This window comes from Microcaecilia unicolor, chromosome 3 (assembly GCF_901765095.1).
Source record: "Microcaecilia unicolor chromosome 3, aMicUni1.1, whole genome shotgun sequence".
NCBI lineage: Eukaryota > Metazoa > Chordata > Amphibia > Gymnophiona > Siphonopidae > Microcaecilia > Microcaecilia unicolor.
This window is the reverse complement of record NC_044033.1, coordinates 401,911,103-401,937,659: the sequence shown is the minus strand read 5'-3', so window position 1 is coordinate 401,937,659 and position 26,557 is coordinate 401,911,103. Positions and strand designations below refer to the sequence as shown.

Genomic DNA, 26,557 nt, shown 5'->3' with positions numbered 1-26,557 from the left:
CTGGACATTACTACTACTACTACTTATCACTTCTATAGCGCTACAAGGCATACGCAGCGCTGTATACCATACACGAAAAGACAGTCCCTGCTCAAAGAGCTTACAATCTAAATTGGACAGGTAAACAGAAGAACAAGTAAGAGGTAGGGGAATTAAAGAGGAGGGGATAGAATGGTACAGGGCAAGTGAGTAGTGGTTAGGAATCAAAAACAGAGTTAAAGAGGTGGGCTTTTAGCCTGGATTTGAAAACGGCAAGAGACGGGGCTAGATGTACAGGCTCGGGAAGTCTATTCCAGGCTTGAGGTGCGGCGAGATAAAAGGAATGGAGTCTAGAGTTAGCAGTAGAGGTGAAGGTGACAGACAAGAGAGATTTACCCACAGAACGGAGTACTCGAGAGGGGGCGTAGGGAGAGACAAGAGTGAAGAGGTAATGGGGAGTGGTAGAGTGAAGGCACTTATAAGTCAATAACAGAAGTTTGAATTGAATGCGGAAATGGATAGGGAGCCAGTGAAGTGACTTGAGGAGAGGGCTAATGTGAGTGTAGCAACTCTGGCAGAAAATGAGGCGTGCAGCAGAGTTTTGGACTGATTGAAGAGGAGAGAGAAGGCTAAGTGGGATGGGAGGCCGGTGAGAAGCAGGTTGCAATAATCAAGGTGAGAGGTGATAAGAGTGTGGATAAGGGTCCTGGTAGAGTGCTCAGAGAGGAAGGGACGGATTTTGTTGATGTTATAGAGAAAGAAACGACAAGTTTTGGCAATCTGCTGAATGTGAGCAGAGAAGAAGAGAGAGGAGTCAAAGAAGACCCCAAGGTTACGAGCTGATGAGACAGGGAGAATGAGAGTACCATCCACAGAAATACAGAAAGGGGGGAGAGGAGAGGTGGGTTTGGGGGGAAAGATGAGAAGCTCGGTTTTGGCCATGTTAAGTTTCAGATGACGTTGAGACATCCAGGTAGCGATATCAGATAGGCAGGCTGATACATTGGTCTGGATGCTGGTTGAGATGTTGGGGGTAGAGAGGTAGATCTGGGAGTCATCAGCGTAGAGATGGTATTGAAAGACATGGGATGATATCAGAAAGCCAAGGGAAGAAGTGTAGATGGAGAACAGGAAAGGACCGAGATCAGAACCCTGAGGTACACCGATTGGTAGTGGAATAGAAGTGGAAGAGGATCCACCAGAGTGTACACTAAAGGTGCAAAGCAAGAGGTAGGAGGAGAACCAGGAAAGAACAGAATCTTGGAATCCACGTGAAGACAACGTATCCAGGAGTAAGCTGTGGTCAACAGTGTCAAAAGCGGCGGATAGATCGAGAAGGATGAGGATACAATAGAGACTTTTTGATTTGGCCAGTAACATTCTGGTCTTTTCAAAAAAAAAAAAAAGGGGGAGAAGTTAGGAAAAGCTGGGAGTGACACATTGTAATCACTACTACTACTACTACTACTATTTAGTATTTCTATAGCGCTACAAGGCGTACGCATCGCTGCACATAGAAGAAAGACAGTCCCTGCTCAAAGAGCTTACAATCTAATAGACAAAAAATAAATAAAGTAAGCAAATCAAATCAATTAATGTGAACGGGAAGGAAGAGAGGAGGGTAGGTGGAGGTGAGTGGTTACAAGTGGTTACGAGTCAAAAGCAATGTTAAAGAGGTGGGCTTTCAGTCTAGATTTAAAGGTGGCCAAGGATGGGGCAAGACGTAGGGGCTCAGGAAGTTTATTCCAGGCGTAGGGTGCAGCGAGACAGAAGGCGCGAAGTCTGGAGTTGGCAGTAGTGGAGAAGGGAACAGATAAGAAGGATTTATCCATGGAGCGGAGTGCACGGGAAGGGGTGTAGGGAAGGACGAGTGTGGAGAGATACTGGAGAGCAGCAGAGTGAGTACATTTATAGGTTAGTAGAAGAAGTTTGAACAGGATGTAAAAACGGATAGGGAGCCAGTGAAGGGTCTTGAGGAGAGGGGTAGTATGAGTAAAGCGACCCTGGCGGAAGACGAGATGGGCAGCAGAGTTTTGAACCGACTGGAGAGGGGAGAGGTGACTAAGTGGGAGGTCAGCAAGAAGCAGATTGCAGTAGTCTAAACGAGAGGTGACAAGGGTGTGGATGAGGGTTTTGGTAGAGTGCTCGGAAAGAAAGGGGCAGATTTTACGGATGTTGTAAAGAAAGAAATGACAGGTCTTGGCAATCTGCTGGATATGAGCAGAGAAGGAGAGAGAAGAATCAAAGATGACCCCAAGGTTTCGAGCTGAGGAGACAGGGAGAATGAGAGAGCCATCAACAGAAATAGAAAACGGAGGGAGCGGGGAGGTGGGTTTGGGGGGGAAAATGAGGAGCTCGGTTTTGGTCATATTTAATTTCAGGTGGCGTTGAGACATCCAGACAGCAATGTCAGACAAGCACGCTGAAACTTTGGTTTGGATGCAAGGTGAGATATCAGGGGTAGAAAGGTAGATTTGGGAGTCATCAGCATAGAGATGGTAGGAAAAGCCATGGGATGAGATTAATGAACCAAGGGAAGAAGTGTAGATAGAAAAGAGGAGGGGACCAAGAACAGAACCCTGAGGTACGCCGACAGGCAGAGGGATAGAAGTAGAAGAGGATCCACCAGAGTGAACACTAAAGGTGCGGAGGGAGAGATAGGAAGAGAACCAGGAAAGGACAGAGCCCTGGAATCCAAGTGAGGACAGGGTATCGAGAAGTACGCTGTGATCGACAGTGTCAAAAGCAGCAGAAAGATCAAGAAGAATGAGGATGGAATATTGACCTCTGGATTTAGCCAGTAATAGGTCATTGGAGACTTTAGTAAGCGCAGTTTCAGTTGAGTGGAGAGGGCGAAAACCAGATTGTAGTGGGTCAAGAATAGCATGTGAGGAGAGAAAATCAAGGCAGCGGTGGTGAACAGCACGCTCAAGTAATTTGGAGAGAAAAGGTAGGAGGGAGATGGGTCGGTAATTAGAGGGACAAGTAGGGTCGAGTGAAGGCTTCTTAAGGAGAGGTGTGACCACAGCATGTTTAAAGGCAGCAGGGACAGTCGCAGTGGAAAGTGAGAGGTTGAGAATGTGACAGATAAAAGGAATAAGAGCAGGAGAGATGGCATTAAGAAGGTGGGTGGGAATTGGATCAGAGGAACAGGTGGTACGTTTTGAGGAAGAAAGGAGAAGTGTAGTTTCCTCAATAGTAACTTCAGGAAAGGAGGAAGGGGAATGAGGGGAAGGAGAGAGAGGGGAACGGACTAGTGGAGGGAGAGGTGGTGAGGTAGAGAAAGCAAGGTTTATCTTTTGAACCTTGTTATGAAAGAATTCAGCAAGGGTCTGAGGAGATAATGAAGGGGGAGTTGGGGGAGGGGGCACCTTGAGGAGAGAGTTCAATGTGGTGAAGAGAAGTCGAGGATTAGAGCCAAGAGAGTTGGTCAGTTGGATATAATAATCCTGTTTGGCACGTAAAAGAGCAGATTGGAAGGAGGTCAGCATGAACTTAAAGTATAAGAAATCAGCAAGGGCCAGAGGCATTCGGCGGAGCGGGTACAGGAACGTAGGTAGTGGATATTAGAAGTCAGCCAAGGTTGGGGTTTTGTACGCCTTACAGGGCAGGTCATCAAAGGTGCAAGAGTGTCTAAGGCAGAGGATAGAGTATTGTTGTAAGAAGAAACAGCCTCGTTGACAGACGTGGATGGTGCCACAGTAGAGAGGAGGTTTGAAACATGGGAGGATAGAGATGAAGGGTCAATATCGTGAAGATTCCTAGATAAATTAGATAAGATAGGACGGGACTGGGAGGGAGGAGATTTAAGTGTGAAAGTTATAAGATGGTGATCAGAGGAAACTAGAGGGTGAACAGTTGGAGGAGAAGATGAGATCAAGACAGTGACCATTTTGATGAGTGGGGGAGGTGGAGCATAGTTGGAGATTAAAGGAGGACGTTAAAGCAAGTAACTTGGAAATATAAGAGTTGGAAGGATCATTAGCAGGAATATTAAAGTCACCAAGGATGAGAGAGGGGGAGGAAGGATCATGGAAGAAGGCAAGCCAGGCGTCAAAGTCACTGAGAAAGGATGAAAGGGACTTATCAGGGGGACGATAAATGACCGCTATTCGAAGAGGCAGAGGAGAGAAAAGGTGGATAGAGTAGACTTCAAAGGAGGAAAAACAGTGAGATTGAGGTGGAAGAAGGGGTTGAAATCTGGAGGAGGGAGAGAGAAGTAGTCCAACACCGCCCCCACGGCCAGCAGGGTGAGGAGTAATCAGAGGGAGGACTGGGTCCTATATCATGCCTCATTGTTTTGAAACCCAGTCTTTTGCCTTTTCTGTTCCTCCCCATCCTATGACCCTAGTCACAAGGCAAGAACCTTCATGCCTAAGCCTTATCCTTATAGCCCAGCTATAATAAAGATTAGTGCTGTTGTAGAAATTCAAAGAAGTAGGCAAGAGTAGCTAAGTATATCTAGATGACAGCCACTGAAGCACCTGCCCTAGTGGATATAGAGGGAATGGGAAACCTTCACCACCCTCTTACAGATTGGTCTATTTGTCTACCTATTACAAGAAGAAGACCTGGGTTTCACCCTAACTACTAGTGATGAAAGGAGCATCACAAAGCTGAAGGAAATATATTACTTACAACATTTACAGGGCTCCTATTGATCAAAACAGCTAGTACCAGATCTCAAGTACACAGAATTTTGCCCTGAGCTATAGACCCCCTGAGCCTCATGGCAGCCAGCATCTGAAGTGTAAGTGGAACCTCTAATGAACAGTACTGCACTGCTACCCTCAGTAGTAGTCATCTAAGCTAAAAGAAACTTGCATTGCTAGCCACAGTAGTAGAAATGTGGCTTAAAATAACTGTGTTGGCTACCTGCTAAACTAGTAGTGGCAACCGGGAGCTAAGGAAAAAGGAATTTGTCAAAGAGTAAAGTGGGAGTTAATAGTTTTGTAGATTTTGTGTATATGTTGATTACTACTGTTGCCTTTGTCATTGTGCCTGGTGTCTCTTCTACATTATGAGTTGCCAGTGATTGACTTTAGTTTAGAACAACATCTTTGTAGTTGATTGAGTTACTGAGTTAGTAGATTTTAAACAAAACTCTGCTGATGCAGCTTCCTGTTTATGCATGGGTGGGATCTGGCAGAGAAAAGGCTCTGGGTTGGCCAGCATGTTACCGCTAGTGCAGCTGGAAGAGTAGTGAAGGATGACAGTGAGGGGGATGGACCTGAGGGAAGATATGAAAGAAGTACTGGGTTTGTGATATGGAAAGCTGAGAGAGGTGTGCAGGACTCATGTGTTGGGGGATGGAGGGAGGAGAATGATGCTAGAGGAGGAAAAAAACATGTTGACTGCACTCTGCTACTCTGCCTGCATGCCAGCCCCATTCAACAACTGGTTCGCAAAATTCTCGAAAATTTAACAATCGGCTCTGGTGAGCCAGTTTGAACTGGCTCCAGCACACCACTGGGCATACCTAATGCTGCCGTTGAGTATACAAATGAGAGCATAACTCAGAACAACACCCCTGATCCACCCCAAAGTGCCTATGACCCTCCCATTTCAATGTCCACATGTAAAAAAGGCATGGATCCTGCGCCTAAATTTATACATGTAAATGCTAATTAAATCTAATTAGTGTCAATTGTTTGTTAAAAAGCCAATTATTGGCACTAATTGGTTTGTTATTCAATTACATTGTGTGCACATTTTGATCACCCTTCTTTGAACTTATCACCTCAGTCCTGTGCAAGTAGGCTGATAACATCATCTGTTATCTGGGCCTTTCTACATAGATGTTAGTCTTCCTTCTCTGCCTGCTTTACTTTTTTCTTGGTGCCTTGGGTCTTCTTTCCACTGTTGCTCCTACTATTTGAAACTTTGGTGGTGCCTTGTGGATATAATTGCTGCACCTCCTAGCCACTAATTAACATGAGCCCTCAGGCTACTACTATTACTACTACAAATCATTTCTACAGCACTACCAGATGTACGCAGTGCTTTACAATTGAACATGAAGAAAAGACAGTCCCTGCTCAAAAGAGCTTACAATCTAACATTTCCTCCAAGGTTAATATATTTTCTATACCCAATTACCTTAACAGACCATGAGTATAAATGTTACTTCCAATTCTGACATGCTTACTGAATCCCAATAGCCAAATTTTGGGGGAGTAACATCCTAACCCCTAAACACCAGTACTCAAGTGATTCATCCTCAATGCTTTGAGGTCTTCTATTCAGTTCTGGTACTGCTTTAGCTCTCTCTTAGTGCACCATTGTTTCTTGATTGATTTCACATTTTACAGTCCTATCATTTCAAAAGCTGTGTTTGGACTGGTCAATAGTAAATTCTTTTGAGAGCCTGAAGATCAGTACAGATCACAGATGAATGTATATGCTATATTCCCATTGCCTTTCAAAGAAGAGTCCTAAATCTTTTTATGTGGTCCTTCTGTTAGTATGACAGAAAGTAAACTTTTGCTGTCAAATTCTCCCAGGCAAACCTGTCTTTCGAGTCACTCCTTCAAATGGGCCTTTCCCCCCCTCCCCCACAAAACTCTAACCCTGACTAATCCTCTTATATGAATATAAGAATAGCCATACTGGGTCAGACCAATAGTCCATCTAGCCCAGTATCCAGTTTTTAACAGTGGCTAATCCAGATCACAAGTACCTGGCAGAAATCCAAATAGTAGCAACATTCCATGCTACCAATCCCAGGCAAGCAGTAGCTTCTACCATGTCCATATGAATAACAGACTATAGACTTTTACTCCAGGAATTTGTCCAAACCTTTTTAAAACCCAGATACGATAACCGGTTACCACATTCTCAGGCAACGAGCTATATGTTGTGTGAAAACATAAGTACATAAGTACATAAGTAATGCCATACTGGGAAAAGACCAAGGGTCCATCCAGCCCAGCATCTTGTCCACGACAGCGGCCAATCCAGGCCAAGGGCACCTGGCAAGCTTCCCAAACGTACAAACATTCTATACATGTTATTCCTGGGATTTTGGATTTTTCCAAGTCCGTTTAGTAGTGGTTTATGGACTTGTCCTTTAGGAAACCGTCCAACCCCTTTTTAAACTCTGCTAAGCTAACCGCCTTCACCACATTTTCTGGCAATGAATTCCAGAGTTTAATTACACGTTGGGTGAAGAAAATTGTTCTCCGATTTGTTTTAAATTTACTACACTGTAGTTTAATCGCATGCCCCCTAGTCCTAGTATTTTTGGAAAGCGTGAACAGACGCTTCACATCCACCTGTTCCACTCCACTCATTATTTTATATACCTCTATCATATTTGTTTTAAAAGTATTTCCATGTAACTTCATTGAGTATTCCCTAGTCTTTGTACTTTCTGAAAGAGTAAACAAACGATTCACTTCTATTTGTTCTACACTACTCAGGATTTTGTACACCACAATCTCCCCTCAGCTGTCTATTTTGCAAGCTGAAGAGCCCTAACCTTTTTAGCCTTTCCTCATATCAGAGGACTTTATCATGTTGGTCGCTTTTCTTTGAACCTTTTCTAATTTCGTATCTTTTTTGAGATACCTCAAATAGAACCGCATGCAGTACTCGAGGTAAGGTTGCACCATGGAGCGATACAGAGGCGACATGTATTGGTCTTATTTATTATTCCTTTCCTATTAATTCCTAGCATCCTGTTTGCTTTTTTGGCTGCTGCCATACACTGGGTAGAAGATTTCAGCGCACTGTCTACAATGACACTTAGATCTTTTTCTTGGGTGCTGGCCCCCAAGGTGGACACTAGCATCAGGTAAATATGATGTGGCTTATTCTTCCCAATGTGCATCACTTTGCATTTCTCCACATTAAATTTCATTTGCCATTTGGATGCCCAGTCTTCCAATTTCCTAAGGTTCTTCCTGTAATTTTTCAGAGTCTGCATGTGTTTTAACAACTTTGAATAGTTTGGTGTCATCTGCAAATTTAGAGCACCTTTTACCAAGCTGTGGCAAAATGGGGCCGGCGCTGGCATAGGTGCATGTTTTACCCGTGCGCCGAGGCCCCCTTTTCCCGCATCTGGTAAAAGGGAAGTCTCACCTTCCTGCAGGAAATGGCCGTACGGCAAGTAAAGTACTTGCCATGTGGCCATTTCAGGGGGTGTCCTTACCACCACCTATTGAGGTGGCGGTAAGGGTTCCTGTGTTAACCTGGTGGTAACCGGGCAACACATGGTACTGCCCGGTTACCACCGGTATACTCCGATACTACAAAAATAAATTTTTGTAGTGCAGGAAATGACGGCACACTAGGGGCGTGGGAAGTACCAATGGGCTGCTGTGGTAGCCCGGCAGTACTTCTTCTAAAGCAAGTGGTAAGCCTGTGTTGGGATTACCACCACTTAGTAAAAGGAGCCCTTAATCACCTCATTAGTCATTCTGATTTCCAGATCATTTATAAATATGTTACATAGAACTAATCCCCGTACAGATCCTTGTGTGGAACTCCACTATTCACCCTCCTCAATTGAGAAAAATAGACATTTAAACATACCCTCTGTTTTCTGTCCAATAACCAATTCCTAATTCACAACAGAACATTGCCTCCTACCGCATGACTCTGTAATTTTCTCACGAGTCTCCCATGAGGAACTTTGTCAAAAGCTTTCTGAAATTCTAGATACATTATATCAAATGACTCACCTTTATCGATATGTTTATCCATTCCTTCAAAGAAATTAAGCAAATTAGTGAGGCAAGACTTCCCTTGGCTGAATCCATGCTGACTCTGTGCCATTAAACCATATTTGTCTATGTGTTCCATAATTTTATTCTTTATAATAATAGTTTCCACTATTTTACCCGGCACTGATGTCAGGCTTACCATTCTCTAATTTCTCAGATCATCCCTGGGACCCGTTTTAAAAATTGGCATTACATTGTCCACCTTCCAATCTTCAGATACTGCAGAATATTTTTAATGACAGGTTATAAATCACTAATAGCAGATCAGCAATTTCATGTTTAAATTCTTTTAGTACCCTTGGGTGCATACCATCTGGTCCAGGAGATTTACTACTCTTAATTTGTCAATTTAGCTTAGTATATCTTCCAGGTTCACTGAGATTTACATAAGTACGTAAGTATTGCCATACTGGGACTGACTAAAGGTCCATGAAGTCCAGCATCCTCTTTCCAACAGTGGCCAATTTAGGTCACAAATACCTGGCAAGAGCCCCAAAAAGTACAAAACATTTTATGCTGCTTAGCCCAGAAATAAGCAGTGGGTTTTCCCCAAACCCATTTTAATAATGGTCTATGGATTTTTCCTTTAGGAAGCTGCCCAAACCTTTTTTAAACCCCGCTAAGCTAACTACCTTTACCACATTCTCTGCAAATGAATTCCAGAGTTTAATTACATATTGAGTGAAGACAAATTTTCTCCAATTTGTTTTAGATTTACTACTTTGTAGCTTAATTGAATGATCCCTAGTCCTAGTATTTTTGGAGAGAGTAAACAGAAGCTTCACGTCTACCCTTTTTTTTTTTTGGTTACATTTGTACCCTGCGCTTTCCCACTCATGGCAGGCTCAATGCGGCTTACATGGGGCAATGGAGGGTATCAAACTCAGTTCCTCAGTTCCCCAGGACCAAAGTCCACCACCCTAACCACTAGGCCACTCCCCCACTCATTATTTTAAAGACCGCTATCATAGCTCCCCTCAGCCATCTTTTCTCCAAGTGAAGAGCCCTAACCGCTTTAGCCTTTCCTCAAAGGGAAGTCATCCCATCCCTTTTATCATTTTTGTCGCCCTTCTCTGCACCTTTTCTAATTTCACTATATTTTTTTTGAGATGCGGTGACCAAAATTGAACACAATATTCGAGGTGCGGTCGCACCATTGAGCGATACAAGGGCATTATAATGTCCTCCTTTTTGTTTTCCATTCCTTTCCAAATAATACCTAACACTCTATTTGCTTTCTTAACCGCTGCAGCACACTGAGCAGAAGATTTCAACGTATCATCAACGACGACGCCTAGATCCCTTTCTTGGTCAGTGATTCCTAATGTGGAACCTTGCATTACATAGCTATAATTCAGATTCCTCTTTCTCACATGCATCACTTTGCACTTGCTCACATCAAATGTCGACTGCCATTTAGACGTCCAGTCTCCCAGTCTCATAAGGTCCTCTTGTAATTTTTTCACAATCCTGTTGCGATTTAACAACTTTGAATAACTTTGTGTCATCAGCAAATTTAATTAACTCACTAGTTACTCCCATCTCTAGGTCATTTATAAATATGTTAAAAAGCAGTGGTCCCAGCACAGACCCCTGGGGAACCACACTAATTACCCTTCTCCTTTGTGAATACTGACCATTTAACCATACTCTCTGATTCCTATCTTTTAACCACTTTTTAATCCACAATAGGACACTACCTCCTATCCCACGACTCTCCAATTTCCTCTGGAGTCTTTCATGAGGTACTTTATCAAACATCTTTTGAAAATCCAGATGCACAATATCAACTGGCTCACTTTTATCCACAAGTATGTTCACCCCTTCAAAGAAATGTAATAGATTGGTGAGGCACAATTTCCCTTCACTAAATCCATGTTGGCTTTGTCTCATTAATCCATGCTTTTGAATATGCTCTGTAATTTTGTTCTTTATAATAGTCTCTACCAGTTTGCTCGGCACTGACGTCAAGCTCACCGGTCTATAATTTCCAGGATCTCCTCTGGAACCTTTTTTAAAAATTGGTGTTACATTGGCCACCCTCCAATCTTCTGGTACCATGCTTGATTTTAAAGATAAATTACATATTACTAACAATAGTTCCACAAGTTCATTTTTTCATTTCTATTAGTACTCTGGGATGGATAACATCCGGTCCAGGAGATTTGCTACTCTTCAGTTTTTAGAACCGCCCCATTACATCCTCTAGGTTCATAGAGATTTCATCAGTTTCTTCGATTCATCAGCTTTGAATACCATTTCTGGCACCGGTATCTCTCCCAAGTCTTCCTCGGTGAAGACCGAAGCAAAGAATTCATTTAATCTCTCCGCTATGGCATTGTCTTCCCTGATTGCCCCTCTTACCCCTCAGTCATCTAGCAGTCCAACTGATTCTTTTGCTGGCTTCCTGCTTTTAAAATACCTAAAAAACATTTTTACTATGTGTTTTTTCCCATAGCGCAATCTTTTTTCAAAGTCCCTCTCAGGGCCGGTCAAACCTGGTAAGCGGGGTAAGCACCACAGGGGGGCGCCTGCCTTCAAGGGTGCAGCTGCAGTGCTGTGCCGCCATACCGTGCTGCCCTTGGGGGTTTAAATGTTTAATTTACCTCGGTCACAGCGTTCGCGTCATTTCAAAATCCTGCCCGTCTCTACCCTTCCCTCCCTTCGTGAGTTTGTTCCCTCAGAGTCCAACCCTCGAGGAAATGACATCAGAAGGCGGGACTCTGAGGCCGAATGAACTCACGAAGAGAGGGAAGGCTAGAGACGGGCATGGTTTTGAAATGATGCGAACGCTGCGACCAAAGTAAATTAAAAAAGACAAACCACGCAGGGTGGCAGGAAGAGAAAGGGGGATGTTCGGGGGAGAAGAGGGCGAGCAGGTGGCCATAAATGGGAGTGGGATGGGGGATGGGGCGAAGGAGAATCGCTGGACATGGATGGGAGTGGGAGGGGAGGGCAGGGGAGGGGACAGAGGAGAATAGCTGGGTATGGATGGATGGAGGAGGCAAGGGAGAGGAGAGTCACTGGGTATGGATGGATGGATGGAGGGGGCAGGGGAGAGAAGAGAATTGCTGGATATGCATGGAGGGCAGGGGAGAGGAGGGTTGCTGGACATGGATGGATGAGGGGAGGGCAGGGGAGAGAGGAGGGTTGGTGGACATGGGTGGATGGAAGGGAGGACAGGGGAGATAGGAGGGTTGCTGGACATGGATGAAGGGGAAGTCAGAGGAGAGGAGAGTTACTGGACATGGGTGGATAGATGGGAGAGGAGGGTTGCTGGACATGGGTGGATGGAGGGGAGGGCAGGGGAGAGAGGAGGGTTGCTGGACATGGATGGAGGGGAGGGAAGGGAAGATGGGAAAGAGATGCACATGGATAAAGTGGAGAAATTCTGGACATGGATGGAGGAGAGGGAAGACAGAGGAAGGAGATGCACTTGGATGGAGGGGAAGGGAGAGAGAAGAAATGATCGACATGGATGGGGGGAGGGAAGAGAGAGGAAGGAGATGAGATGAGGGAAAAGGGAGAAAACCTGCACATGAATGGAGAAAATAGGCAGAAGCTGGATCCACTGGACAGTCAAGTCTGCAGAGGACCCAGCTTTTACTTATGGATGTAAGGCAAGAAAGGAGAAAAGTAAAGAAATAAATGGAAAAGAAGACCTGGAAATGGAGTTAAGAGGACAGAGCAGCAGAATCAGGTACTAGGCCAGCATGATCAGAAAAACAAAGTCACCAGACAATAAAGGTAGAAAAAAATCATTTTATTTTCATTATAGTGTTTGGAATATGTCCACTTTGATAATCAGGTGCTCAACGTTAAATACTTATTTACTTATTTATGGCATTTTATGCTAGACATAGTAACATAGTAACATAGTAGATGATGGCAGAAAAAGACCTGCATGGTCCATCCAGTCTGTCCAACAAGATAAACTCATATGTGCTACTTTTTGTGTATACCTGTCCTTTTCAGGGCACAGACTGTGTAAGTCTGCCCAGCACTATCCCCGCCTCCCAACCACCAGTCCCGCCTCCCACCACCGGCTCTGGCACAGACTGTATAAGTCTGCCCAGCACTATCCCCGCCTCTGGCTCTGCCACCCAATCTCGGCTAAGCTCCTTAGGATCCATTTCTTCTGAACAGGATTCCTTTATGTTTATCCCACGCATATTTGAATTCTGTTACCGTTTTCATTTCCACCACCTCCCGCGGGAGGGCATTCCAAGCATCCACAACTCTCTCCGTGAAAAAATACTTTGTGACATTTTTCTTCAGTCTGCCCCCCTTCAATCTCATTTCATGTCCTCTCGTTCTACCATCTTCCCATCTCCGGAAAAGGTTGGTTTGTGGATTAATACCTTTCAAATATTTGAACGTCTGTATCATATCACCCCTGTTTCTCCTTTCTTCCAGAGTATACATGTTCAGGTCATCAAGTCTCTCCTCATACGTCTTGTAACGCAAATCCCTTACCATTCTCGTAGCTTTTCTTTGCACCGCTTCAATTCTTTTTACATCCTTCGCAAGGTACGGCCTCCAAAACTGAACACAATACTCTAGGTGGGGCCTCACCAATGACTTATACAGGGGTATCAACATCCCCTTTCTTCTGCTGGTCACACCTCTCTCTATACAGCCTAACAACCTTCTAGCTACGGCCACCGCCTTGTCACACTGTTTCGTCGCCTTCAGATCCTCAGATACTATCACCCCAAGATCCCTCTCCCCCTCAGTACATATCAGATTCTCCCCGCCTAACACAAACGTCTCCCGAGGATTTCTATTCCCTAAGTGCATCACTTTGCATTTCTTCTCATTGAATTTTAATTGCCAAACCTTAGACCATTCTTCTAGCTTCCTGAGATCTTTTCATGTTTTCCACTCCCTCCCGGGTGTCCACTCTGTTACAGATCTTAGTATCATCTGCAAATAGGCAAACTTTACCTTCTAACCCTTCGGCAATGTCACTCACAAATATATTGAACAGAATCGGTCCCAGCACCGATCCTTGCGGCACACCACTACTCACCTTTCCCTCCTCCGAGCGAATTCCATTCACCACCACCCTCTGGCTTCTGTCCGTCAACCAGTTCCTAATCCAGTTCACCACTTCGGGTCCTATCTTCAGCCCATCCAATTTATTTAAGAGCCTCCTGTGGGGAACCGTGTCAAAAGCTTTGCTGAAATCTAAGTAGAATACGTCCATAGCTCGTCCCTGATTTAATTCTCCTGCCACCCAATCAAAGAATTCAATGAGATTCGTTTGGCACGATTTCCCTTTGGTAAAACCATGTTGTCTCGGATCTTGCAACTTATTGGCTTCCAGGAAATTCACTATCCTTTCCTTCAGCATCGCTTCCATTACTTTTCCAATAATCGAAGTGAAGCTTACCGGCCTGTAGTTTCCAGCTTCTTCCCTATCATCACTCTTGTGAAGAGGGAACACCTCCACCTTTCTCCAATCCCTCAGAACCTCTCCTGTCTGCAAGGATATATTAAACAAATCTTTAAGAGGACCCGCCAGAACCTCTCTGAGCTCCCTCAATATCCTGGGGTGGATCCCATCCGGTCCCATGGCTTTGTCCACCTTTAGCTTTTCAAGCTGTTCATACACACTCTGTTCCGTGAACGGTGCTCTATCCACTTCAATCTCATTTGTACTTTTTGCAGTCCATCGCGGTCCTTCTCCAGGATTTTCTTCTGTGAAAACAGAACAAAAGTATCTATTTAGCAAATTTGCTTTTTCTTCATCATTATCCACATAGCGATTTGCAGTATCTTTTAGTCTCACAATTCCCTTTTTAGTCATTCTCCTTTCACTTACAGTGGTGGAAATAAGTATTTGATCCCTTGCTGATTTTGTAAGTTTGCCCACTGACAAAGACATGAGCAGCCCATAATTGAAGGGTAGGTTATTGGTAACAGTGAGAGATAGCACATCACAAATTAAATCCGGAAAATCACATTGTGGAAAGTATATGAATTTATTTGCATTCTGCAGAGGGAAATAAGTATTTGATCCCCCACCAACCAGTAAGAGATCTGGCCCCTACAGACCAGGTAGATGCTCCAAATCAACTCGTTACCTGCATGACAGACAGCTGTCAGCAATGGTCACCTGTATGAAAGACACCTGTCCACAGACTCAGTGAATCAGTCAGACTCTAACCTCTACAAAATGGCCAAGAGCAAGGAGCTGTCTAAGGATGTCAGGGACAAGATCATACACCTGCACAAGGCTGGAATGGGCTACAAAACCATCAGTAAGACGCTGGGCGAGAAGGAGACAACTGTTGGTGCCATAGTAAGAAAATGGAAGAAGTACAAAATGACTGTCAATCGACAAAGATCTGGGGCTCCACGCAAAATCTCACCTCGTGGGGTATCCTTGATCATGAGGAAGGTTAGAAATCAGCCTACAACTACAAGGGGGGAACTTGTCAATGATCTCAAGGCAGCTGGGACCACTGTCACCACGAAAACCATTGGTAACACATTACGACATAACGGATTGCAATCCTGCAGTGCCCGCAAGGTCCCCCTGCTCCGGAAGGCACATGTGACGGCCCGTCTGAAGTTTGCCAGTGAACACCTGGATGAAGCCGAGAGTGATTGGGAGAAGGTGCTGTGGTCAGATGAGACAAAAATTGAGCTCTTTGGCATGAACTCAACTCGCCGTGTTTGGAGGAAGAGAAATGCTGCCTATGACCCAAAGAACACCGTCCCCACTGTCAAGCATGGAGGTGGAAATGTTATGTTTTGGGGGTGTTTCTCTGCTAAGGGCACAGGACTACTTCACCGCATCAATGGGAGAATGGATGGGGCCATGTACCGTACAATTCTGAGTGACAACCTCCTTCCCTCCGCCAGGGCCTTAAAAATGGGTCGTGGCTGGGTCTTCCAGCACGACAATGACCCAAAACATACAGCCAAGGCAACAAAGGAGTGGCTCAGGAAGAAGCACATTAGGGTCATGGAGTGGCCTAGCCAGTCACCAGACCTTAATCCCATTGAAAACTTATGGAGGGAGCTGAAGCTGCGAGTTGCCAAGCGACAGCCCAGAACTCTTAATGATTTAGAGATGATCTGCAAAGAGGAGTGGACCAAAATTCCTCCTGACATGTGTGCAAACCTCATCATCAACTACAGAAGACGTCTGACCGCTGTGCTTGCCAACAAGGGTTTTGCCACCAAGTATTAGGTCTTGTTTGCCAGAGGGATTAAATACTTATTTCCCTCTGCAGAATGCAAATAAATTCATATACTTTCCACAATGTGATTTTCCGGATTTAATTTGTGATGTGCTATCTCTCACTGTTACCAATAACCTACCCTTCAATTATGGGCTGCTCATGTCTTTGTCAGTGGGCAAACTTACAAAATCAGCAAGGGATCAAATACTTATTTCCACCACTGTATATATCTGAAGAAATTTTTGGCACCCCTCCTTACATTTCTAGCCATTTGTTCTTCCGCTTGCGCTTTCGCCAGACGTATCTCTGTCTTGGCTTCTTTCAGTTTCATCCGGTATTCCTCCTCGTGTTCCTTTTCTTGAGTTTTTGTGTATTTCTGGAACGCCAGCTCTTTAGCCTTTATTTTCTCAACCACTTGCTTGGAGAACCATATCAGTTTCCTTTTTCTCTTGCTTTTATTTACTTTCCTTACATAAAGGTTCATGGCCCTATTTATAGCTTCTTTCAGTCTGGACCACTGTCCTTCCACTTCTCGTATTTCCTCCCAGCCCATCATCTCCTTCCTCAGGTATTCCCCCATTTTACTAAAGTCAGCATGCTTGAAATCCAGAACTTTGAGTTTTGAGTGGCTGCCCTCCACTTTAGCTGTAATATCAAACCAAACCGTTTGATGGTCACTGCTGCCCAGGTGGGCACCCACTCGGATATTTGACACGCTATCCCCATTTGTGAGCACCAGATCCAGCGTTGCTCCCTCCCTCGTGGGTTCCATCACCATTTGTCTGAGCAAACCGCTTTGTAAAGCATCCACGATCTCTCTACTTCTTTCCGATTCCGCAGACGGAACCTTCCAATCTACATCCAGCAGATTGAAATCTCCCAGCAACAGCACCTCTCTTGTTTCCCAACTTTTGAATATCTGCGATCAAGTCTTTATCTAATTCCTCCAATTGTTTCGGAGGTCTGTAGACAACACCCACGTGTATAGAGGTTCTATCCTCTCTTTTGAAGGTGATCCATATCGCTTCTTCCTTTCCCCAGGTCCCTGTCATTTCGGTCGCCGTGATATCATTTCTCACATATAGAGCTACTTCTCCACCTTTATGACTCTCTCTATCATTCCTAAATAGATTATAGCCTGGTATGTTTGCATCTCATTCATGGGAACCATTTAGTCACGTCTCCGTGATTGCAACAATGTCTAAGTCTGCCTCCAACATCAGGGCTTGAAGGTCATGAACTTTATTGCTTAGACTACGAGCATTTGTGGCCATTGCTTTCCATGTACATTTCTTGGTATGTGCTTCAACATTTGTGATTTGGGGTTGTCTTTTCTCTTTGGGTTCCTTCATATCCTTTTGTTCCAACTTCATTTCTTTCTCTTCTGCCTCAGTTCTATTTTCAGGATCACCACCATGCTGTAATGGAGCAAAAGAATTCTGTAGGGGCAACACTTGTGAGGGCGGATGCCTCTGTGTCACATGGTGAAGTCTGCCTGAGCCTACTGTGAACCATCTATTCCTAGGTGGTTTTATCCTAGACGGGGGTGGGGGGGCAACTGATAGTCTGCAGGGGGGCACCAGAGACCCTAGGACTGGCCCTGGTCCCTCTTTGCCTTCCTTATCAGCGTTTTTACGTTTGACTTGACATTCCTTATGCTATTTCTTATTATTTTCAGACGGTTCTTTGTTCCATTTTCTGAAGGATTTTCTTTTAGCTCTAATAGCTTCCTTCACCTCATTTTTTAACCATGCCAGCTGTCGTTTGGTGTTTCGTCCTCCTTTTTTAATATGCGCAATATATTTGGCCTGGGTATCCAGGATGGTATTTTTGAACAGCATCCACGCCTGATGTAAATTTTTGACCCTCACAGCTGCTCCTCTAAGCTTTTTTTTTTTTTTTCACCATTCTTTTCAATTTATCATAGTCTCCTTTTTGAAAGTTAAACGCTAACGTATTGGATTTCCTGCATATACTTACTCCAAAGCTAATATCAAACCTGGCGGTAGCCAAGCTGCTTGCGGCAATGCCCATTTATGCCGGGTTAGCACCATACTATAAAAAGGGCTTTTTCTGGTATGGAGCAGGCTGGAGCTGGAACTACTGTCAATTGCCACGTTGGGCCGACGGTAGTTCCAGGATAGCATGCCGCTTTATAAAAGACCCCCTGAATTATTTACTTTAGTTCATAAGATATTATGCAGTTGAGCATGATCTTATATGGATCCTTTAATATATGTCCACAAAATCATGTATGGCGTAGTCCCAGGATACATGACAGACCTTATAGACTTACCAATAAGAAACAAAGTCAGATCGTCAAGATCCTACCTAAACCTACACTACCCAAATTGCAAAGGACTGAAATACAAAACAACTTACGCAGCCGGCTTCTCCTATATAAGCGCACAACTATGGAATGGGCTCCCAAAAGCTGTGAAAACAATCCATGACCACTTGAACTTCAGGAAATCACTAAAAACCTACCTTTTCAAAAAGGCCTACCCCAACGACCCCATGTAACCCTCTTCACCTACCAACACAGCATGACTATGATCGAACAGGACATCACGCAATCTTCATCCATTCCGACCCTCCACTTATACCTCATACGATCACTATACAACTTTGTATTTGTTATCCACTGACTGGGCAAACGCCTTTCACGGTACTATGTAAGCCACATTGAGCCTGCAAATAGGTGGGAAAATGTGGGGTACAAATGCAATAAATAAATAAATAAATAAAAAATCTGATCATATTATCATCACAGCATCATTACCTCCCGCACCAGATCATGCGCTCCACTAAAGACTAGATCTAGAATTTTTCCTTCTCTTGTCAGCTCCTGTACCAGTTGCTCCATAAAGCAGTCCTTGATTTCTTCAAGGAATTTTACCTTTCTAGTATGCCCTGATGTTACATTTACCCAGTCAATATCAGGGTAATTGAAATCACCCATTATTATTGTGTTGCCCAGTTTGTTAGCTTCCCTAATTTCCTTTAACATTTCTACATCCGTCTGTTCATCCTGGCTAGGTGGACGGTAGTACACTCCTATCACTATCCTTTTTTTGAGTTCCTCTGCAACATCACCCTTGCAGTGGCGTACCAAGGGGGGGGCGGTCCGCCTCGGGTGCATGCTGCTGGGGGGGGGTGCCGCGCGCTGGTCAGCGTCATTCGTTTCCATGTTCCCTCTGCCCCGGAACAGATTACTTCCTGTTCCGGGGAAGAGGGAGCATGGAAACGAACGACGCTGACCAGCGCGTGGCACCCCCTTAGCGGCGGTTACTTCCTGTTCCGGGGAAGAGGGAGCATGGAAACGAACGACGCTGACCGGCGCGCGACACCCCCCCAGCGGCGTGCACCCGGGGGTGAGGGGTTCTTTTGCCGGGGTGGGGGGATGTTTTTTTGCCAGGGCGGGGTCGGGCTACACGGGGGGGGGGGGGGGGCGCTGCACCCGGGGGGGGGGGGGCGGGGCGCATCGGCGATCCACCCCGGGTGTCAGCGCCCCTAGGAATGCTACTGCACCCTTGAAAACCATTTCTGGTACAGGTTGATCTCTAACCAAACTAAAGAGGAGTGAAGTATATATAATCAGCAAAGAAAATCCTTTATTAACCCTGTGTTCACTATTTAAGCAATTCTCCTGAACACAGTAACTTCAACATCACAGACATTATTATTGTAGAAAAGAAAATCCTCAGATCTTGTTGCAGATGATAATCTTATTACATCTGCTGTTTATCTATCATAGGCAAAAAAAACCCTTCCACCTTCTTCAATTTATTGTATTTGATTTTTCAGTTTTTTATTTGTATCAAAAAGCGACATTGCTTTTGAGCAGATCAAGGTCTCCCCAATGCTGGCCACCATTTTTCTGTGTACTATTGTTGCCTCAAGGGGAAATGGACCTTTCTGTACAGCTGAAAATCAAAAGCAAAAATCAGTCTCTTTAAAAATCACGCTCAAAAGCAACATTTAAATCAATATCAGTGGCTTACTGCTCTTAGGTTCTTGCACAGTCAAATATGCAATATTCCACCGTTTATATTCAAATAATAGTATTTTCATGAAAAAGTAAATATATTTGAAGAGACTGACATGAGAGATAACCTATCATGTACTGGAAGAGCTCTGATTAGTTGTCATATATTTCCAATCTTCTTTAAACAATAATATCGGGGCGCTAGTGAGCTATTGACAGAAATGGACGTCTGATTTTATGTCTCCTGCCAACTGATCATGAACATTGGCTAGAACAGTCTATATCACAAGATATCATTCACAATATACATCGATCTGCTTCACTACAGCTATGTCAAATCCAAAAACTTCAAAAATGGATCTTTGCGTTACCTGTACAGAGTTTGATCCCCCAATTCCAGAAAAAATGGCGCCGGGAAAATCCATGAGTACACTAACAGAGTCAGTTTTAGAGGAACTACGAGCTCTCCGTGATCTCTCTTCGAGACACTATGAGACAACTTGCGAACTGAAAACAGAAATCATAAGTATAAACAACTCGATGTCGGCATTTCAAGCCCGTATTGAGGAATTAGAGAAAAGATCTGATCTTGCAGCTCTACAAATCACCAGGATGCAAGATGCAACAACAGCTAACTTTAAAAAGCTCGAGCTTGAAATGAAAGACTTAGCTAACAGATCCAGACAGAGTAATATCGGAATTTTATGTCTTAAAGAAGGCATCGAAGGCAATAACATGTTAGACTTTCTCAGTAAATGAATACCTTCCATCTTGCATATTAACTTTGAGCCTCCGCTAGAGTTCGAATGAGCACATCGCGTGCCTTCATTCAGGAAATTAAATCAATCTCACCCCAGGCCTATAGTGGTGAAGCTGTATTTGTTTCTTTACTGGAGATGGCGAATGCCATTACGGTACAATATAAGTCACATTGAGCCTGCAAATAGGTGGGAAAATGTGGGATACAAATGTAACAAATAATAAAAAATAATAATATATGTGATGGTTAGGAAGATTTTGCTGAGCGGTTTTGTTATTCAGTCTTTGCGCCTGGCTTTTCTGTATGACAACGTGCTCCTGAGAGAACAATTATTTTGTATTGGCTTAGTGAGATACCAATAAAGATTTTTACTCTTTGCGTTTATAGCTAAGTCTGATTGTCTCTCTTATTCCAGCCTCTAGGGCTGAAGTGTTTTCCCCTCCCTAGGGGCAAGGGACAGGATTACACACAGATCGACAGACATATAAAATATAATTAACCATGACTTCAGTTTACACAAGTTATACTAAGGTTCTGGTCACTGTATTAGCATATACTAAAAACTGTTTCGTATTGTAAGTACTATGCATGAATGTTGATCGAGGTGCAGATATATTTTTATATATTTTCTTTTGTTTTAATTCCATCTTATTTTCCTTGTTAAGTATAAGCTACCTGCTGTTTTAATACATTCAACAGATACTCATCTCAATTTTAGTGGAATTGTTATTCTCATACTTTCCTTAGACAGCTAGAGTATATAACAATAGATTTGGTAGTTTTAAATCTATAAGACCTAGGTCTCAGAGAGATTTGTTTGATTTTTTGTTTAAACTATTAGGAGACTGTTTCTTAAAAACAGATGGTGTTAATATATAATTCTTTAACATCCATAAAGCATACTAATGCCTGTATTATTGTTGTCTAGTACATGTGTTTTTATATGTTCCTGTCATGGACTGTCACGGAGTCCGGAGTAGTGAGCCCTTGGGCCACTGCCAGTTACCGGCAGCAGCAGGTGAACCACCCAAACAGGAAGCGAGGCTGAACACAGACAGGCTGGTACAAGCAAGACCGGAACTAGCAGGATGGGAACTGAAGCTGTAGATGAGCAGGGCTGGAATACGCAGGACTGGAACTACCGGACTGGAGCTGAAGCTGTAGATAGGATTCTCAAACAGGCTTGGCTGGAACTGGATTCTGGAACGGGCTTGGCTTGACCGGAAGCAAGACAATAAACAAGGCAGGAACAGGGTTCAGGATTCTTAAACAGGCTTGGCTGGAACAGGATTCAGGCAGAACTGGAATGGAAGCTGAAAGCAGACAGGGCTGGAACAAACAGTGGAGGAACTGAAGCAGAAGACAAACAGGACAAACACAAGCAGGATTAGAACTGAAGCTGAAGGCCTGCAGGGCTGGAACAAGCAGGGTTGAAGACTGGCAAGACAAGAACTAGCAGGGCTGGAACTGCAACAAAAACACATAGACGAAAACTCATCTGAAGACCTCTGTTGCAAAGGCAAGCCTGAAAGTTCCCAGGTGCTTAATAAAGGCAATTACAGATGAGGTCACAAGTAAGTCTGGAATGCTGGAACATCAGAATGGGACTCGAGTGGGCTTGGCTTGGCTGGAACCGGATGCTGGACCGGGCTTGGCTGGAACCGGATTCTGGAACATGTTTGGGAAACAGGGAGAAGACAGTCCACAGCAGCCATAGGGCCTGGTCACCAGGAGGCGAGGTGAGTGTAGGTATGGGATACAGTTACAACCGTGACAGTGCCTGCTGATTTATTTAAAGAAAAATTATAAATGTAAGGTTGAATCTACCTATATAAGAGATGACTGTTTTTATACACTACTTTTTTATTTTTATTAGTAATTTTCATTTCTAAGAGATATTGTTATTTTAAGTCAATTTTATAACATGCTGCGTGTTTTTGTATTTATAACATATATTCCATTTTCATGTTGTTTTATATATATTTTGTAATTTTATTATGAGTTGTAAATTTATTTGGTTGTCTTTTATTTAGTTTTATTTGACTGTATATGTATAAACTTGCCTTTTTATGTATGTTTTAATTTAGAGTATAAAGACTCCTGAGGCAGGCTGGTTGGCTGAAACACGGCGGTGTCGGGTCTCTTCAATTTCCATTATTTTTATGGACCCATCAATAAGTTTGGACTTTTTATACATTGTATAAAGACCATATCTTTGGACAGAAAACAGAGGGTAGGGTTAAATGGTAATTTCTCTCAAAGAAGGAGAGTGAACAGTAGAGTGCCACAGGGATTTGTACTGGGACCGGTACTTTTTAACATATTTATAAATGATACGGAGATTGGAATGACGAGTGAGGTGATCAAATTTGCAGATGATACAAAACTATTCAAGGCTGTTAAAACATGTGCAGATTGTGAAATATTGCAAGAAGGCCTTAGGAAATTGGAAGACTGGGCGTCCAAATGACAGATAAAATTTAATGAAGACAAATGAAAGATGATGCACATTGGAAAGAATAATCTGAATTACAGTTACCTGATGCTAGTGACCACCATGGGGGTCAGCACTCAAGAAAAAGATCTGGGTGTTATTGTAGATAATACACTAAAATCTTCTCCTCAGTGTGCGGTGGTGGCCAAAAAAACAAACAGGATGCTAGGAATTATTAGGAAAGGGATGGTAAATAAGACCGAAAATATTATAATGCCTTTGTATCACTCCATGGTGCATCTGCACCTTGAGTATTGCGTTCAGTTCTGGTCTCCGTATCTCAAAAAAGATATAGCGAAATTGGAAATGGTTCAAAGAAGAGCTACTAAAATGATAAAGAGGATGAAACTCCTCTCATATGAGGAAAGGCTAAAGAGGTTAGGTCTCTTCAGCTTGGAAAAGAGACGGATGAGGGGAGATATGATTGAGGTCTACAAAATTCTGAGTGGTGTAGAAGGAGTAGAAGTAAATCGATGTTTTACTCATTCCAAAAGTACAACGAATAGGGGACACTCGAGGAAGTTACATGGAAATACTTTTAAAAGAAATAGGAGGAAATATTTTTTCACTCAACGAATAGTTAAACTCTGGAATTCTTTGCCGGAGGATGTGGTAACAGTGGTTAGCGTATCTGGGTTTAAAAAAGGTTTGGACAAATTCTTGGAAGAAAAGTCCATAGTCTGCTATTGAGACAGACTTGGGAAGCAACTGCTTGCCCTGGGATTAGTAATATGGAGTGTTGCCATGATCTGAGTTTCTGCCAGGAACTTATGACCTTGCTTGGCCTCTGTTTGGAAAACAGGATACTGGGTCTGAACCAGTATAGCAACTCTTATGTTCTTATCTTTGCTGAGTTCTTTTAAGTTTGTGAAGACTGTGTTCTTCTTTGTTTACATCAATTGATTTATTATGAAACAAAATATTTATTTTTATGTTGAAGTATAAGCCATTTGTCCCTGAAACATGTTCAAAAACAGAATAATCAATTTGTGAATCTAAAATGTAAACTTCTACAAAATAGATACAGATGTGATTCCATGTGCCCCAGTGAAAGGAGAGTTTAATTTTACTTCCATTTAATTTCAGTATATTCCATTTTTATAACACCAGGCTACCCAAGGCAGATTACAACAGTTAAGATGAACCCATCAGGTAACAGGAGATCCTCATTGAAATTTAGCCATCTGTATTGCATAGAACAGTGTAGAAAAATGAGCACAAAATACAGTTTATAACTGCTGATTCTCTACTAGCTGTTTTAGTGATATTCAATTGTTATTTTTATGATATTTATATATGAGAAGCTTTCAAATCATAAAAAAGATGTCAAAAAATAAAATAAAATATTTTGTCCTCCATCTTTTAAGGCACTGCATATCCAGTTGAAACTGCTTTAGACTTTACAGTTGGACCATGCATAGGTAGTCCATTATTTCTAATAATCTATTTACTATTGTTTTCAATAATGTTTGCTATTGTTATAGTTGAACCAGTGTGGTGGCAATCTCCACATATACTGGATTCAGCCCATATAATGGGTATGTGTCTTTGATAATTATTCTTCTTTTGGCTCTGAAAAATGTAACATATGGAAAGATTATGCACAAAGCCTGACCTGCAGAATCTATCTGAATGCAAGATCCTATATTTACAAGTAGTTTTACCCAGGATTAATAGAACCTGTTTTCCAAGCACTGTTCCCTCTAAGGACACTGCTGCCAGTGTGTGTGTGTGTGTGTGTGTGGGGGGGGGGGGGGGGGGGTGAAGGTTCAATATTGTATTTTCAATTGATAGGGACAAGCAGGTTCCCTGGAGTCCTGGCTTGCCTGGCCCTCACTACTGAAAATGTGATAGTGAAACAGCACCCCAATCACCCTATTGACAGGACTGTAGGTGGAGGACTCCCACTCAGTATAGAGAGAACAGTGGGGCCCTTTTTCAAAGTCGCATAAGGCTGTATGCGCACCGAACATGTGCCAAAATGGAGTTCCTGCCTGGCTACCCTGTGGCTCTTGCAGTAGTTTCATTTTTCACGCGCGTCCAATATGCATGGCTGAAAAATAATTTTTTTTTGGCCAAGCGTATTGGACACCCACCAAGTGGCATTTGGCGTGAGTAGGTCATTACCACCCGGTTACCGTGTGAGACTTTACCACTAGGTCAATGGCTGGTGGTAAGTTCACAGACTCAAAATGGATAAGCGGCAATTTTGATTTTGCCACACATCCATTTTCGGCAAAAATTTTAAAAAGGGCTTTTTTACAGGCGTGCTGAAAAATTAATTAGTGCGCACCCAAAACCCGCGCCTACATTATCGCAAGCCATTTTTCAGTGCACCTTAGCAAAAGGACCCCAATGTTTCCAGGGTGCACACACCTATGCTCCATGTACCCACAGCTGTAACAATCCTCATACACCCTTCCCCCAAGTTACAAAGTACAAACACATAACAAACACACAACACACATCATGATTTGGTAAGTTTTTCTTTCCATTCTGAAAGCAGACTAAAAAGTATGAACTATGTATTTTGTCTGCAAAGAGCCATCTAGTAATAAAACTATCTGTGTCTGAATTTCTAGAAAAATTAATTTAAGGAAAGGTGTATATTTAAACACCAGGATTCTCCCTGAGAGATTCATTCCTGCAAAGTCTTACCTCGCACCAACTCTGGTAGGGTCTCTTTATATTCATGATGTGCATGTTTCCAATGAAAGGCATTGGTCTTGGTCCTGGTGGAAAATTCTGTTGGATATTTCTTTTCCAGGCATTTACTCCACTAATGTAACAAATAAGAGTAATGACCCCCACCAAAAAAATAACAGTTAGAACTGAAATGCACATTGTTTTTAACACTTGCTCTCTGAAGCTGTAGTAGCTTATAGAAAATGTTTTGTAAGACTGAACTGCTGAAAGTTTTGCTATCAAATTACAGAGTTGACTTAGCAATTATGCTCATCTCCACCCACTCCGTTCCCTTTATAACATAACTAGTAAAAAAGGCCCGTTTCTGTTAGAAATGAAACGGGCGCTAGCAAGGTTTTCCTTGGAGTGTATGTTTCAGAAAGAGCGTGTGTGAGAGATGGAGCGTGTGCATCAGAGAGAGAATGTGAGAGAGAGACAGAGTGTATGTGTTTGTGCGAGAGAGAGAGAGAGTGTGTGAGAGACAGTGTTTGTGTTTCTGTGTGACACTGTGTGAGAGAGAGGGACAAAGACAGTGAGTGTGTGAGTGAGAGTGTATGTGGCAGACAGAGAATGAGTGACTGCGTGTGTGGTGTGAAGAACCCCCTCACCCCCTCCCTCCCTCTCCCCTGTCCCCTTGCAGCCAGGCATGTGCAGCGACCCTCCTCTCCCCGTGTTCCCCCTGCAGCCACCCATGTCCAGCACCCCCCTGCAGCCACCCATGCCCATCAA

At 43.3% G+C, this 26,557-nt stretch overlaps 1 protein-coding gene across 1 annotated transcript in view; it reads right to left on the bottom strand.

Moving 5' to 3' along the window:
- The window catches only part of LOC115467066 (cytochrome P450 2K6-like), a 114,538-nt gene extending 88,337 nt beyond the window's left edge, over positions 1–26,201 (bottom strand). The window contains exon 1 of the mRNA XM_030198745.1: positions 25,802–26,201. Within this exon, the coding sequence (XP_030054605.1) occupies positions 25,802–25,987 (186 nt within the window). The 5' untranslated portion in view covers positions 25,988–26,201. The remainder of the gene's footprint in view (positions 1–25,801) is intronic.
- Positions 26,202–26,557: the final 356 nt, after the last annotated feature.